Source organism: Trachurus japonicus, chromosome 19 (genome assembly GCF_045865225.1).
Source record: "Trachurus japonicus isolate A0001 chromosome 19, Traja_1.0".
In the NCBI taxonomy this organism is placed as follows: Eukaryota; Metazoa; Chordata; class Actinopteri; order Carangiformes; family Carangidae; genus Trachurus; species Trachurus japonicus.
In genome coordinates this window covers 22,905,260-22,919,444 of record NC_140925.1, presented here as the reverse complement: position 1 = coordinate 22,919,444, position 14,185 = coordinate 22,905,260, and the positions used below count along the sequence as shown (strand labels likewise).

At 41.1% G+C, this 14,185-nt stretch overlaps 1 protein-coding gene and 1 long non-coding RNA gene across 2 annotated transcripts; one reads left to right on the top strand and one right to left on the bottom strand.

The window, feature by feature from the left end:
- Window positions 1-723: 723 nt before the first annotated feature.
- Window positions 724-3,108, bottom strand: LOC146968051 (uncharacterized). Its single transcript, XR_015034363.1, has 4 exons — window positions 3,000-3,108; window positions 2,189-2,392; window positions 1,925-2,109; window positions 724-871 (listed from the first exon to the last, which is right to left on the bottom strand). It is a non-coding gene; the product is annotated as an uncharacterized LOC146968051 (long non-coding RNA).
- A 4,055-nt stretch (window positions 3,109-7,163) lies between these two features.
- Window positions 7,164-12,801, top strand: LOC146968050 (heparan sulfate glucosamine 3-O-sulfotransferase 2-like). The gene is made up of 2 exons (XM_085761656.1): window positions 7,164-8,034; window positions 11,406-12,801. The coding sequence occupies exons 1-2, from the start codon at window positions 7,526-7,528 to the stop codon at window positions 12,022-12,024; spliced, it is 1,128 nt and encodes a 375-aa protein (XP_085617782.1). The 5' UTR covers window positions 7,164-7,525; the 3' UTR covers window positions 12,025-12,801.
- Window positions 12,802-14,185: the final 1,384 nt, after the last annotated feature.

Below are 14,185 nucleotides of genomic sequence, written 5' to 3'. Positions count from 1 at the left end.
GGTAATGGTGACCTGGCTCTCACTCTCCCACAGTAGTCTACTCTACATCATAATAAACTTATATTAATCTAAAATGAAGAATGTTGTGAATTGACATATTATCTTACAACAGAACTGACAGGATTGAGCAAAGATTGAGAGAATGAAGAAAGAATAAATACTGTAATGAAATCACATTCATGTACATGTAACAAACCATATCTTAAACTCAGGACAACTGAGTGGTTAGGTGAGTCTCATGCATAGACTGTAAAAAGAATGGACGTAGCGTCCGTGACGTCACCCATTGGTTTTGGGGAGTCGTTTTTGTGACTCAAATATGGCGGCCTGGACAGCGCCATGTTGGATTGGCCGGCCGAGAACCCGCCCACTGGCCTCGAAGCAGCCTGTCTCCGGAGCTGCTCGGACCTGTCACTCAACGTTTCCGCGCCCTAATTGGTCAGAGTTTTAACCTTATAACAGTAAAACGGTAGAGTTAAAAAAAAATTCACCCCCCTCAGAGTGTGTGCGGGGGTAGAAACTATCGATTGAGACGAAAAAACGTTCTGACACCAGGCTTTTAACATGTTTACTGAGGATGTAAAGTCGGCGATTTTAACATGGGGCTCTATGGGGAATGCTCCCTTCTGACACCAGCCCCCAGAGGAATTCGAGGGGATTGCAGTTTTTTGAACGCGGAAGTGAGCTTCACTTCTCAGACCGACAACTGCCCCCTTGGTCTCATGTGAAAGTTCCTTGCGTTGTCTCTATTCTCTTAATAATCCAAGATAGGGCAAGGTCATTCTTCAGATCTTTTTCTTGTTTTTAAATGTTGACATCCCTACTACTTTTTTCCAAGAATTTTTTTCATTCCTCCAGATTTAAGACCCAACTGCAAAAGAAGTAAAAAATAATAGGTGTCAAACACTGGTTCAAACATTGGAAGGTGACTATGTTGGATGCATGATTTCCAAACAAAATGATCAGGAAAATATATGGTTAGTAAATGTATCATATACTGTATATATCATATTTTGTAGTCCACTACTTTTTTAAAGGGATACTTCACCCAAAAACCACTTGTTGTAGTAGTAGTTCCCAGTGGCTCTGTTGATGTTTGTGCGCATGCGCGAGATTTGCTGCGAGATGTTCGTTCGTCCATTGGATGTATGATGTAAACACGAAAGAACATCTCGCGCAGCCACTGGGAGCTACTGTTACAACAAGGATAAAAACAGAGATCAAATACATTTTTTCCGAACAACTTTTTCATGTCGCAGCTTCAGGACACTTGGGTCAGTACCAAGGGGGGAGGTGTGGGTTCTACAAGTGAAGACCACTTCCGCGTTTAAAAAGCTGCAGTTCTCCAACGGCCTCTGGGGGCTGGAACCAGAAGTGAGCAACTCTCCATTGACCCCCATGTTAAAATAGCCGACTTTACAGCTTAAAAAAACATATTTACAGCCTGGTACATAGTAGGAGAACAAAACAGACTCCCCCAAACCAATGGGTGACGTCACGGGTGCTATGTCCATTCTTTTTACAGTCTATGGTCAGTACGGACAAGCAGTATGGAGGTATTTGCATGTTTCATAGTGTGTGTTTTGGACGATTCAAAAGTGAACTCTATCCGCCGCCATTATATGAAAATCTGTTGCCAGCCGGACCCCCATGAACTCCAAAAGCGTTTTGATAAGTTCTCCAAACCCGGTGAGTATGACGGTGAGTAGAAAATTGGTTGATTTTGGGTGAAGTATCCCTTTAACATGATCAAACCATAATTTAAACAGTGCTGACAGTGGTCCAAGTGAAGCATACAACGTTACACTGCTATATGGAGGTTTGTATACCCATGGATCCTTACTAATAGATCCAAGTGATCAAATTTCATGGATTACACTCGACTCCAATATTTACAACACCATATGAAAGTTCATGTGATTACCTCTTTTCGGACCTTCTTGTATGCTGCTTTATTGCGGGGACAACGGAAAAGTCCTTTGTCCTTGTAGAACAGACAGTTCACTAGAAGTCTGAACGAAGACTCCATTTTTCTGTTGTCTGGTAAAGTGTAGTCTTCGTCAAATGTGTGATGCATCGCCACCAGAATGACTCTTTCCTTTGTTAAACCTTTGTACAGACAGACAAGAGGGATCATTAATTGCAGCAAAGAGACAAAACTAATGTGACATTTTGTCTGCATGCTTACCTTCGATATGGGACTCGGCTGCATCGAACGCAGCGTTGACATCAATCTCAAAACGACTGACAATTGGACAGAAGACAATAATTGCGTCGCTGTCCTCATGTTTCTTCACCTGCTTTGCACCTTTGCTGGTGAGTTTTTTCAGAAATTTCTCATGAGAGTCCAAAGTCTTTCCAGCTTCATATGAGTAGATTTTTACCATTTTTCCTGAAAGGAAAAAACAGAGTTTCTGTTAAGTTTGGGGCCTGGGGCCATGTTTACTGTTCACAACTAATTGTCCAATCAGATTCATACCTTTGTTGATTTCTCCTAACTTCTCTTTATAGAAACAGCGATGACACCTGCTATTATGGGATGGATTCTTACATCCTCAATTTTATGTGATTGGATTCAATATTTCAGTAAGTGGTAGGCTGCTACTGTATCCATCTAAAGCACAATCGAGGATTCTTTGGCTGTGTGTAACCGTTTAGAAAAGAGAAAGATGATGACTAACTGAATTGACCTGACCTCAAACACTTCCTGTATAATGTTTGTTGTGTTCATACCGTATGACAGCTTGTTGCAAACAAAAAGGTTACTACTGCAGCAAAGCACAGGGGAAAAAGACATTTCCTTTGTAACCGTAACCGTTATCCTTAAAAGTGGTCAATTTCACCCTATGGTGAAGTGTTTTCACGATTTGAGAGGTTTGCTGAAAACACTTTAAAACAAATAGACAATTAGTTCATGGAATTACTTACTGTTTTACAGCATACAGCAACGTCGTCGACTTTGGCATTTAATGATTGAATTACATTTAGGGTCCACTTACTCTTTGAGTCGATGTTCAGTCGGGTTGTTCCGTGTGAGACCAACACCCCAGAGTTACACAAATTCCAGCGTTTGTGCTGTGCATACTTTCACTTTCTCACTTAAACAGAATGACGCACCTAAGGGTGCGCTACCGCGATGTGACCAGCAGAGGTCAGTGTTGTAAAAATAGCTGGGCGCTCAAGAGACAGGATGTTAGGCCTGCACGGCAGACCCCGTTAATTTTCACAGTTGAAGAATAACACCAGTGGGAAATACTTTCAAACACATGTACTATTCACAAATTAAAGATTTATGATAAATCACTTTTTATGTCTCTGAGGCCTAAAAGAAGAGAAGCTACAGCCAAAGGCTGCAGTTTTTAAAAAGCTACAATCTCAAGTGTCCAATTGAAATCTGCAGAATTTTACTGGATGTTGGAGGTTTTGATTTGTTTGTTTGCATAGAAACAAGATCTACAAGACAATCTGATTTTCTCTATATATGCTGCTGGTAATAAATGCACAGATCCAGTTTCCTGTGTCAGCACATCAATTCACACTGTTAGCATCTAAACTAGTCTACTGAACAGCCTGAGGCCCCAGGCTGCATTTATATCTTAACACTATGTCAACTGACAAGCTGACTATAGAGGATCACTACAACTGCATGTTTGTCACCAGACGAGACAGTTCAGTGTGTACACTGTTTCATAAAGGAGAGGTGTGAAGTGAATCAGTGGGAGTGTTTCCTCATCCTGGATCATCTGTATCTGTATCTGCACGCAGTGTCAGATCAGAGGCGAGACAAGCTGACATCCCCCCTGAGGTTTCACTTACCTCTGACAAATGAGCAGTACTGCTGATGGAGTGGTCAGTGGGCAAAGCTTGGCCTTTATTCACTGATCTCTAAAAGACAACCAGCAGATTAAAGAAACACATTGTGTGTATTTTCAGACACATTTTTTATTTTTGATTTGTTTGTTTCCCCTAAAAGTTACGTTACGATAAATGAAAAAATCTCTGTCTATTCCAACTTTTATATTCTTAGGATGATTCTGCATTTGCTGTAGTAGCTAGACTTGATCTGGCATCGGTTACAAGCCATTAAAGAAGTTCATAATCAGGACATGCAGTTAGTTAGTTAGTTAGTTAGTTAGTTGGTTAGTTATGAACTGAAAACAGACACTTGCTTACTCTTTCGCACCATCAAACTACCAGATAACTACCAGACTAAACTCCTGGTAATAAAGCAGCAGTTTACATTTCACAGACACAGATCTGAGATAATTAAATAACTAGGCTATATGTGACATTTGTATAGTATTTCTATCCTTTAGACTGTCTCAATGAAACAGTCTGCATTGTTCACACATCCTGAATGTCTTTATTATTCTCACTATGATCAAAGGACAGTTGTGTAATCCACATTTATTTACTATTGGCTTTGGGAAATGTTTATTATGTTGATCAGTGTTTCTGCCACATTATACAAGTATCATCGTGTAATTTTTTAATAAGCCAAGTCAAAACCAACTGAACCAAAACAGAAGAAGTGCCTCAGAATATATTTTTTTGTAAATTTTTAATTATCATCTCACTTTCCTTTTGAGGGTTTTTGACAGTTATAGAGTCACATGGCAAATGCCAGTCTCCTCTAAAGTGGCCTAGCAAAGGTTATGTGCATTAGAGTTTTATCTTGCATCAAACCAACAAGACAGAAACTGACTTCACCTCAAATCGCATAAGAGACACTAGCAGTGCTATCACCTTTGATATCACATGCACAACACCTGCAGGAGGTTCACCCCAGGGTCCACAGTCGAAGATTGTAAACCACAACTTCAGCTACATGGGATCCATCTGAGGGTCTCGGTCTCCAGCTAGAGGCCAAGTTTTGACATTCTGCATGATCCTGCACCAATGTCCAACTTATTACACTTCATATTATCATCTTCACCCTGCTCATTCTTACACTTTGCATTTAACCTGTACCATAGTTAGTGGGCCTATAAATGGAGTCTTTGTCCTGTTGTGTTCCCTTTGAAGAAGAGACTGGAGGTCCACAGAATTGAGGAATCACAGCTTCTCATACTGGACTGATTGGATTATGGATTCATAAATTATTTCCTCCTTAGAGGTTGGTTCCTTCAGTGGGTGTTAATTTACACTACACTGCTCCTCTGTCACAGTTTCTGTCTAAAAAATGTAACCGTCTCTTAACTCTATAATAAATAAAACCACACACACACTCTGTGAATTAGACTAAGAGTAAGATGATTTTAGGTACCAGTATCTCTGATAGTGGCACTGCAAAAACAAGCCGCACACTCAGCACAGGCGATTATAACATTTAATCACTGAGCACTATCGCAGAGCTTTGCCGGCTTCTCGCCCCAAGGTTTGATTTACCCGCCCTCTTCCTGAGGAAAAATCTCATTCACTAGACGAATTGCTGAGCGGGCCTCTCCGACCAGCCCCTATAAATCATTCTTTAATCAGAGGCCTCTGAGATTGGGCGCAGACACCCGCGGGAGCAACACAGTGACACCTCAACTCCTCCCCATGTGTATATCTGCAGTCCTGGGAGTTTTTATCCTCTTCTGTTTCCACCTCGGGTTTGTCTGCATTTGTATCAGTCATCGGGAAACTAAGAGGGATGACCCACCCTGCACACTCCAACACCCCCCTCTGCTCGAAGGAGAGAGATGCCAGGCACAAGATTACTGGTTTCAGACTGCGAGAGGTTACACCTTCTCAGGGCTGGCAAGCAAAGTGGGCGACTGCTCCAGAACCTCAGGACTGCTGGGCCTCTGAAAGCTCCATCTTTCTAAACCGCTCATGTTGTGGTTTCCAAAACATGAAATGGGGAAAAATACTCACTAAATCACTAATAAAGGCAGATAGCTGACAGCTCTGGTCAGTTTTCTCATTATCTCCAGATTCTTCCTCAGACGCTCAACAAAGTACGTCATATAACAGGAGAGACTTGCTTTTGAAACAAAATAGAAAAGTCTTCTATTTTATTTTTCTATTTTTGGATCAGTGACGTGAATACAGGTGGAGATAATAGTTGTTTGTTAGTGTCATCAGCCAATCAAGATCAGTTCCTCTGTCAAGTCATGAGCCAGAGTAGTATAGTTCTATGAGGACAGGACATGTTGATAAGGGATATTAATCTGATAATTATTACCTATTAGTCATCATCACACATTCTGAGAGCTCAAGCTGACATGTTGTATCCAACCATTTGCCAACACTCACATTTGAGAAGGTGGTGGAGGATTTTTTTTTTTTGATGCATTTTTACGGTACTTTGAAATCTTTCAAATGAATCCTTTTTGAAAATAGATTATAATTTTTGTCTGATAGTGGAGAATCATTATCTGGGTGAACTGAATATCCTGTGGTTCAAAGTTTAGCCTTGAGCCTCGAGGAAACCGCTGTCGAGAAAAACCAAACTGTTTTGGAGCTTTCAATCATATCACATGATCTTCATCGGCGTGTGGAGTTTTTTGTGCTGCTATTGGGTTGTTGTTGTATTTTCTGACTAATTTTAAGCACCGAGTGATATTGACTTTAAGCACTGATTCAAGTCAGACTGGACTGGCAGGCTGAGTGGTACAGAGTTACTGTAGTAAACCTACACACAACCCTCAAATAAAGACAAATCTTAAGTGAGAAATCAAAAAAGGTAACCTCAGGTCACTTCAGAATAAAAAGAGAATCTGGTAGGGATTTGTGCAACAGGATGAAAATATCTCTCACAGTGAAAAACCTGCAGCTTCCTCTGAATGGAGGGCTGCGGTGCTGCCGGTAAGGGTCGTGGAAGTATTGAATCATGGATATGTCTCATCCTGAGAGTTCTTATCTGTCTTGTGCTGTTGGTGTAAACTGCTGCTATCGCTTCATCCCTCACACATGGAGACGTATTCAAAGTCTATTGCATCTCATCTGGCTGGAAGGAATTTCACATATACATAGGGATGCATGATCCATGTTTACAATGCAGGAGCAGAGGCGAAAGAGGTGAGTGCGGTCAGATGAGCGCGAGGAGGGAGCTGCTGGACCCTTTTTTTAATTCAAGGATGCTCTGACGTCACCATGTAGAAGTGTTTTTTTTTCTCCCCTCTCTCTCTCTCTCTCTCTCTCTCTCTCTCTCTCTGTCTCTCAGCCGGCTTGGAGCTGACAGTCCGCTCAAGTTGCCGGAGAGCGCGCTCACCCTCTGCCTCTTCCCCTCGTGCGTGATGACCATGGAGACGTCCAGGAGTTTTTTTAAAGGAGGACGACGTTGCCAAAAGTCGGTGGGCAGCGAGGGATGCCTTTTCAATTCACGAGCTGAGGAGATGGGGCACGGATGGATTGTGTTAGTCTGCTGCGTGACCAAGTGATGGAGTAAGTGCTGACTGCCAGCTGAACTGACTCAAGTTTTTTTTTTTTCTTTTTCCTGCTTTGGAGTCAGTGAGCAGTTCAAAGCCACTGAAACAACCTGAGAGGACGGAACGCAGAAGCAATTAGAAAACCATGCACTGTTCATATCCATGGAGAGATGGCATGCGTGCTCCTCTTCACTCGACTTCTTCCCTTCTCACACAGGCTCACCAGAACATCCATTTGCCTGCTATCTCTTCTCCTTTCATATTTGTGCTACTGTGCGCTCTTCCCTGCCGAGACCATCATGCAAAAGTCAGGTGATCCGAGCTGTCAACGCGTCCTGGCCGATGGAGCCAAATTAAGGCGCCTCCAGAAATCCCTCTCCTGCGTTTTGGCGCCGCTGGATGTGAGAGCGAGCGGTGCTGAGGCGTCCGGGCTGAGAAGCGCCTCTCAAAGACCCTCGTCGGCTCTCCTCCACGTCGTCAGGAACGACACGCCCAGCCCCCCGATGGGTAGTTTAAAGTTTGGGAATAAAAAGTTACCAAATGCCATCATAGTGGGTGTGAAGAAGGGCGGGACGAGAGCGGTGCTGGAGTTCATCAGGATCCATCCTGATGTGCGAGCAGCTGGAACAGAGACTCACTTCTTCGACAGGAACTATGATAGAGGTCTGGAGTGGTACAGGTAAGAGCACAGCTCGCCTGCACAGGTGCGCGTCCATCTGTGCCTGTCATGTTGTCTGTAAACAGACTCTGCAAATGATTCTCGTTTTGTGGCAAGAAATCAAAGACCGAGGCTGTTTGTGTTTCTACACTGTGGAGACTTAAAATAGAACATGGTCTGTTGGGTAAACCTGTTAGTTGGGACAGTCATTTATTTGATTGGTTGCCTTGATTGGTTCAAGTGCAGCTTTTTTCACATAGCTGCCTGTAGACATATGCATGGGTCTAACATATATCTGCTTGTAACTGAATAGTGAAGATATATGGATATGTTAACAGTGACTATTTTTGCTTTGTGATTCAAATGTATTTTTTTTTTCTAATTCTACCTTGGAAATTCAAGGATATTCAGATAAGATGTTGTTGTGGCTGTTCATCCTACAGCTTTTCTGTCTGATAAGCCCGTCTATTCATGAGGGAGTTACCTAAGCAATACTTTAACACCTATAAAACACTGTGTCATCTGTCAGTCAGTGTGAGCTCCTCTGAGAATTACAATCACTCCTCATATAAAATCAGTTTCCTGCCGTTACAAATGTGGCCTTGTGCTGTCCTTGCCCCCCACCCCCACCCCCCTCTCTCTCCAGGGTGCCTCTCTGTGTACAGTGCACTGTGTTTTAGAGTTGGGTAAACATGCTCGATGTGTTCTCCACAGTCTCTTGACTCATTTCACGTCCTTATTGCAAAGAAACTTTGGAGGCCTGATTTCTGTTTACACCAGCACAACAGTGGCTCTTTTTTTTTTTTTTCAAGATGTACCATGGAGCAATTCATCAGATTTCTCATAAAAATTCAACCTCTGGAGGCGAACAGTGTAAACAGAGGTGTGCAGGCCCGCTGTAGCTGCAAGGCCTCTCAGCTATTGTCTTGTTTTTGTTTGTAATAGTTAGACTAATATCTATAAATGAGATTTACACTGGATGATTTATTGATTTTAAAATGCTAAATGAAGCACTGTTAACAAAGAGCTTCCCCATTGAATTTCTTTGTTTGTCTTTGTTTGACAGATGATCAAGCGTCTATTCCACATAAACAGCCGCCACATCACTATTTAAACACATTAATTACAGATGTAAAGCAGATGTGTCCTATGTGGTTTAGTCATGAAGCAAAAAGAGACAACCACGCACAACACAACCACAAACGCAGACTGACTTCCAAATACATTTCATGTTAATGATTGGCTGTCAGGTACCCTGCAGGAGGTATACGTATCAGTGGTATTATAAAATAATTATAGACTGAAAGTATCTCCACTAATTGGCACTCTTCAGGACAGTTGGAGGCTGAAGCCCTTTTATCTCAGAGATGTGTCTTGGAGGTGTGTGATCCTTCTACCATCACTGCAATTTGATTGGCAGCTGTCAAAGCTGTCGAGGAAAGGTCAAATGGCAACTTTTTGTCTGCGGAGGATTGCCTCCAAGACAAAGAGTTGCTTCTCTGAAACTAGTTAATAACAGCTAAATTATTGTTTCCTGTAGTCTCAGTTTTAGTGTGAGATCACGTCTGCTGACGCTTTGCCTTGGGCAAACAAAAGAATAAAGAAAACAGAGAAGTGATAAAGATACCTGGGGATGGCTCACTGGGTACACTGCAAAAACTCAAGTATCTTACCAAGAATATTTGTATATTTCTAGTCAAAATGTAATTTATAGTCAAAACAAATCTCATTATAATCTCATTATTCTTAAAATAAGACTCATCACATAAAAGGTAGCTTGTTTTTAGACACTTTTTACTCCTTATTTCAAGTGAAAATTTGTTTGAAATAAGTGAATATGATCTAAAAACAAGTTCATTTTTAGGAGATGAGTCTTAATTTAAGTGGAAAGAGATTAGTTTTGACTAGAAATGAGACATTTTGACAAGAAATAAGACAAATATTCTTGGAAAGATTTTGAGTTTTTGCGGTGTATGGATGTGGATGCATCAGATGGAGACTGGACTGGCGAGACCAAGTGAGAAGAAATGCAATAAAATGGCACAAGTCTGTGCAGCACTAAAGGCTGCGGTGCGGAGCCAGGTCGGCCAGGGACTGGAGCTAGTGTGGAAAAAACAAATAAACATTTCATATTATTTTATGGGCCACTTGAAGTACAACAAAAAATGTATCTAGTGTAAGCAGCGAAAATTCATCCTTGCTTCATTTTCCAGTTTTTTCTTTAATCTATACTTTAGTCCAGGGGTGGGCAATTGTTTTTTCCAGTGAGCCATACTGACTCTGATTAAGTAAGTGAAGTGATGAACCTACTGCTATGACTATAGGGATTATGGCAATGGGCCAATTTGCCAAAATGTTGAACTATCCTTTTAAAATACACAAACCGATTAATTTGTAGATTTAGCTGAAACTAGTTAAATTAGTCAATGAATCGACTAATTGATTGTTAAAAGTTGCCAACATTAATTTAGAAAGGTTTTCAATAATCAAGTAACCATCAAGTAATTTTAAGTACAAGATCCAAATCCATCCTGTAAGTTAATGTTCTTAAACGTCTACAGCACCATGTCTTGATAACCAGACAGTTCTCTGGTGTTGTTGGCATTGTCATAATTGACTGATTATTCTTGAAAATATCTTTGACTGCAGCCGTATTTAAAGGCCCCCGTTACAATCTCTCCTTAGTCTGTGATGGTCTCTAATCAGACTTCAAACTTTTACTTTGTGGGGGTGTTGAGTGGCGCAGGTGGTTAAGCAGGCGCCCCATGTATAGAGGCCACAGTCCTCAGGCAGCCCTTTCCTACATGTCATCCCCTCTCTCTGCCTCCCCATTTACCTGTCTCTCTCAACTGTTCTAATCTAATGAAGGCACGAAAAACCAAAAAATATACTTGAAAAAAAACTTGTACTTTGTGAAAGCATACCTGTTCACATGGTTTCTTTCAAAGACCACAATGGCCTAGTTAGAAGACCCAGAAGTCACTCTGCTATATGTGTTCTGTTTGAATTCATGGTGATTTATTGCTCTTGAACCATGCAGGGCTGATGCACAGGAGAGCTGTCTGCAAGACAGGTCTCCTGTGACAACAGACTATATGACTTTGCTTCTGTGCTCCTATTATCATTTACATAGAGAAACTGGGTTCACACTCAAGTCAGTTAGTGAGGTTTTACATCTCACTTGTGTAATCCTGCCCTAAATAGACATGTAATACACAATTTATTCCTTTTGACTGATGAACGCAAGGACATTATGTCCTCTGAATCTAAGACTTTAACCAATTCAGAACAGCTAGAAAGTATGTTTTAAAAAAACAGTAATGTAATGTCAGTGTAAATGAAAAATCTTACCTCACTGGAACTTTTACCCTGTGTTTTCATCTTTCATTCAGAGGTTTAATGCCAAGGACTCTTGAAAGCCAAATCACAATGGAGAAGACACCGAGCTACTTTGTGACAAAAGAAACACCACGCCGCATCTCTACCATGTCCCCCAACACCAAACTCATTGTGGTGGTGAGAGACCCTGTCACTCGTGCAATATCAGATTACACTCAGACTTTATCCAAAACCCCAGACCTGCCGAGCTTCCAGGATTTGGCCTTCAGAAACCAGTGCCTGGGCATCGTGGACATGTCCTGGAACGCCATCCGGATCGGCCTGTACGCTGTGCACCTGGAAAACTGGCTGCGGTACTTCCCTCTGGCTCAGATCCACTTTGTGAGCGGAGAGCGCCTCATCACTGACCCAGCGGGGGAGTTGGCTCGAGTGCAAGACTTCCTCGGGTTAAAGCGCATTGTCACAGACAAACATTTCTATTTCAACCGCACCAAAGGCTTCCCTTGCCTTAAGAAGCCAGAGAGCAGCGGCTCACCTCGCTGCCTGGGCAAGTCCAAGGGCAGAACTCACGTGCAGATAGACAGAGACGCTATAGAGCAACTACGAGACTTCTACAGACCTTACAATGTCAAGTTTTATGAAATGGTGGGCCATGATTTTAAGTGGGAGTAGAGATTTGGAGACATATTTTTGAGGCACTTATGTATTCCACAAATCTCCTGTCAGAGCTGGTTTGCTACAGTAAAGTCATGGTGAGGAGGAGCAGCGGACTCTCAACAGACATCAGATCATTTGTGTGAAGCAGTAAAAACAGTATTATTCTTTCAAGAGACACTAATGAACAGAGTAAAATCTATAGTATGGCATTGCTTTTGCACCTGTGATGATCAGTTACCAGCCAGCATCAGCGTCCTGCTTGTTGTTAGATATTATAGCCGTCATTCCAGCTTCAGGATCTCACGATTCCAGCTCTTGCGTCCGTATGTTATTGCTGACTGGATCCCACATTTGCTGACTGCTTTATAGAAAAAGAGGAAATTCCAGGGAATGGGATTAGTTCCTCTTAAAACCTGCTTCACTAATCAAGGCAGGGTTTGAAAGCGAGACCTTGGAAAATGTCAGTGAAGTCTTCAGGGAGAGCAGAATTAAGCTGCAGCACTGTGGTGGTAAATCCAAAATGTAAAGCCATAGCACAAGTGTGAACCACCTAATGTTACTAACTGTTGGTCTCATCAGTTTCTACACACAGTGAGGTTTTTTTTTTTTTTTTAATCTATCCAGCATGAATCAGATTCATCCATGCTGTAACATTCAGCATTTCACTTTGTAGTCTGTGTTTTATTTGCAAAAAAAAAAAATCCATGTTTCTATTTTTGTTACAAAAAGTATTTAATCACTGCCTTACACACAATGCTTGTCAATGTACATCATTAAATGAAACACATGCACAAATATATTTATAAAGGTATTGACTCTGTCTCATCTGAAGCCTTGACCTTGATGAGTTGCATTTTAGAAAAATGTGTGCTCAATCACTTTTTAAATCCCCTCCCACTGGCAGCTTTTGCTGGATTTATATAAAAGCAAACACCAAATGAAACAGTGGTCCTTTAAACTGAGGGCTGACACCGTGATTAAAATTCGAACAAATTAGAAAAATGGCTGAATCTGTGCTTTATGCATCTAGTTAGCGAAATTGTGGGTTTTCAACAGATTAGGCAATCTCGACAGCGTTTGTATTTGTCACCCGTGTTGCCAGTGGAAAACATTTCCTTTTAGCTTTATTGCATTCTGTGAGATTTTCCCACTGCCTCTGTTAGTAGTAGGTGGGTGAGTGGGTGTTGCTGTAAGGAATTTCAATCACTTTTCAAAGACAAAGCAGGGAACACCTAGTCGTGGCAGGTTATCAAATAGATTTTGGGACTGCATGTCACATGATTGCAGTGAAAAGTTTAGGATTTAGCTACATGGTGTGAATACTAAAGCCTGAGTGACTGAGCTTCTACACTACAGCAAAAACAAAGGAAAAACACTTGGAGATACATGAGAAGGGATGTTACAGTTTACCTTATGAACTGAAACATTAAGTTATTATAGTTCTCAAATTCTATGTCACACAATATCATATTACAGTATGTACAAGGCCTCAGATCACAATTTAGATGCTTTAAATGATCCCATTATATGATTTACCAATAACCTATATATTAGTGTTGGTACATATTTGGGTGAGAACATGGAAAAACCAAGAGCTGGGAAACAACGGCTTTGTGTTTGAAAGAGACTTAAATAAATCACAAGTATTTACTGGGTTAACTGGGGAAACAATCTCAGAATTATGCCTTAATATTATTAATGCGTAACAAGTAAAGGACAGTGTACAACTTTGAAATATTGATAAAGTTATGATGTGTTGTACTAAAATTGGTGCATTATTCAACTTGTTTATTTGAATGATAATGAACCAGGCAACAGTAATGTAGGTTTGGATCTATGTGACAATCAAAACACAAACAAACAAGGTTTACTAAATTACATAAAGCCAAGTTATTATTGTGGCAATTTATTCGTATTTAACAAATAGTACTGTGAATGTATTGGGTAATTAAAAGTACTTATATGCAGTTTAATTCCAGGTCCTGGTATTATCTCCTTCTCCCTGCACCCACTTTTCCTTGCTCCTACACCAGTAAATATTTAATTGGAACATCTATGTACACTGCTACTTGTGGTACTGCGATATAAAGTGTAACCGACATCCTTTGCGGTCCCGAAATAAAACTGTTGCCGCTCAGAGACATCAGCAAACAAGAATTAAATCAATATCAACAAA

Bases quoted from the DNA above. Each gene is read 5' to 3' on its own strand.
- LOC146968050 (XM_085761656.1), top strand. From the start codon at position 7,526: ATGGCATGCGTGCTCCTCTTCACTCGACTTCTTCCCTTCTCACACAGG. The intron at 8,035-11,405 runs GTAAGAGCACAG...TCTTTCATTCAG, and splicing joins AGAGGTCTGGAGTGGTACAG to AGGTTTAATGCCAAGGACTC.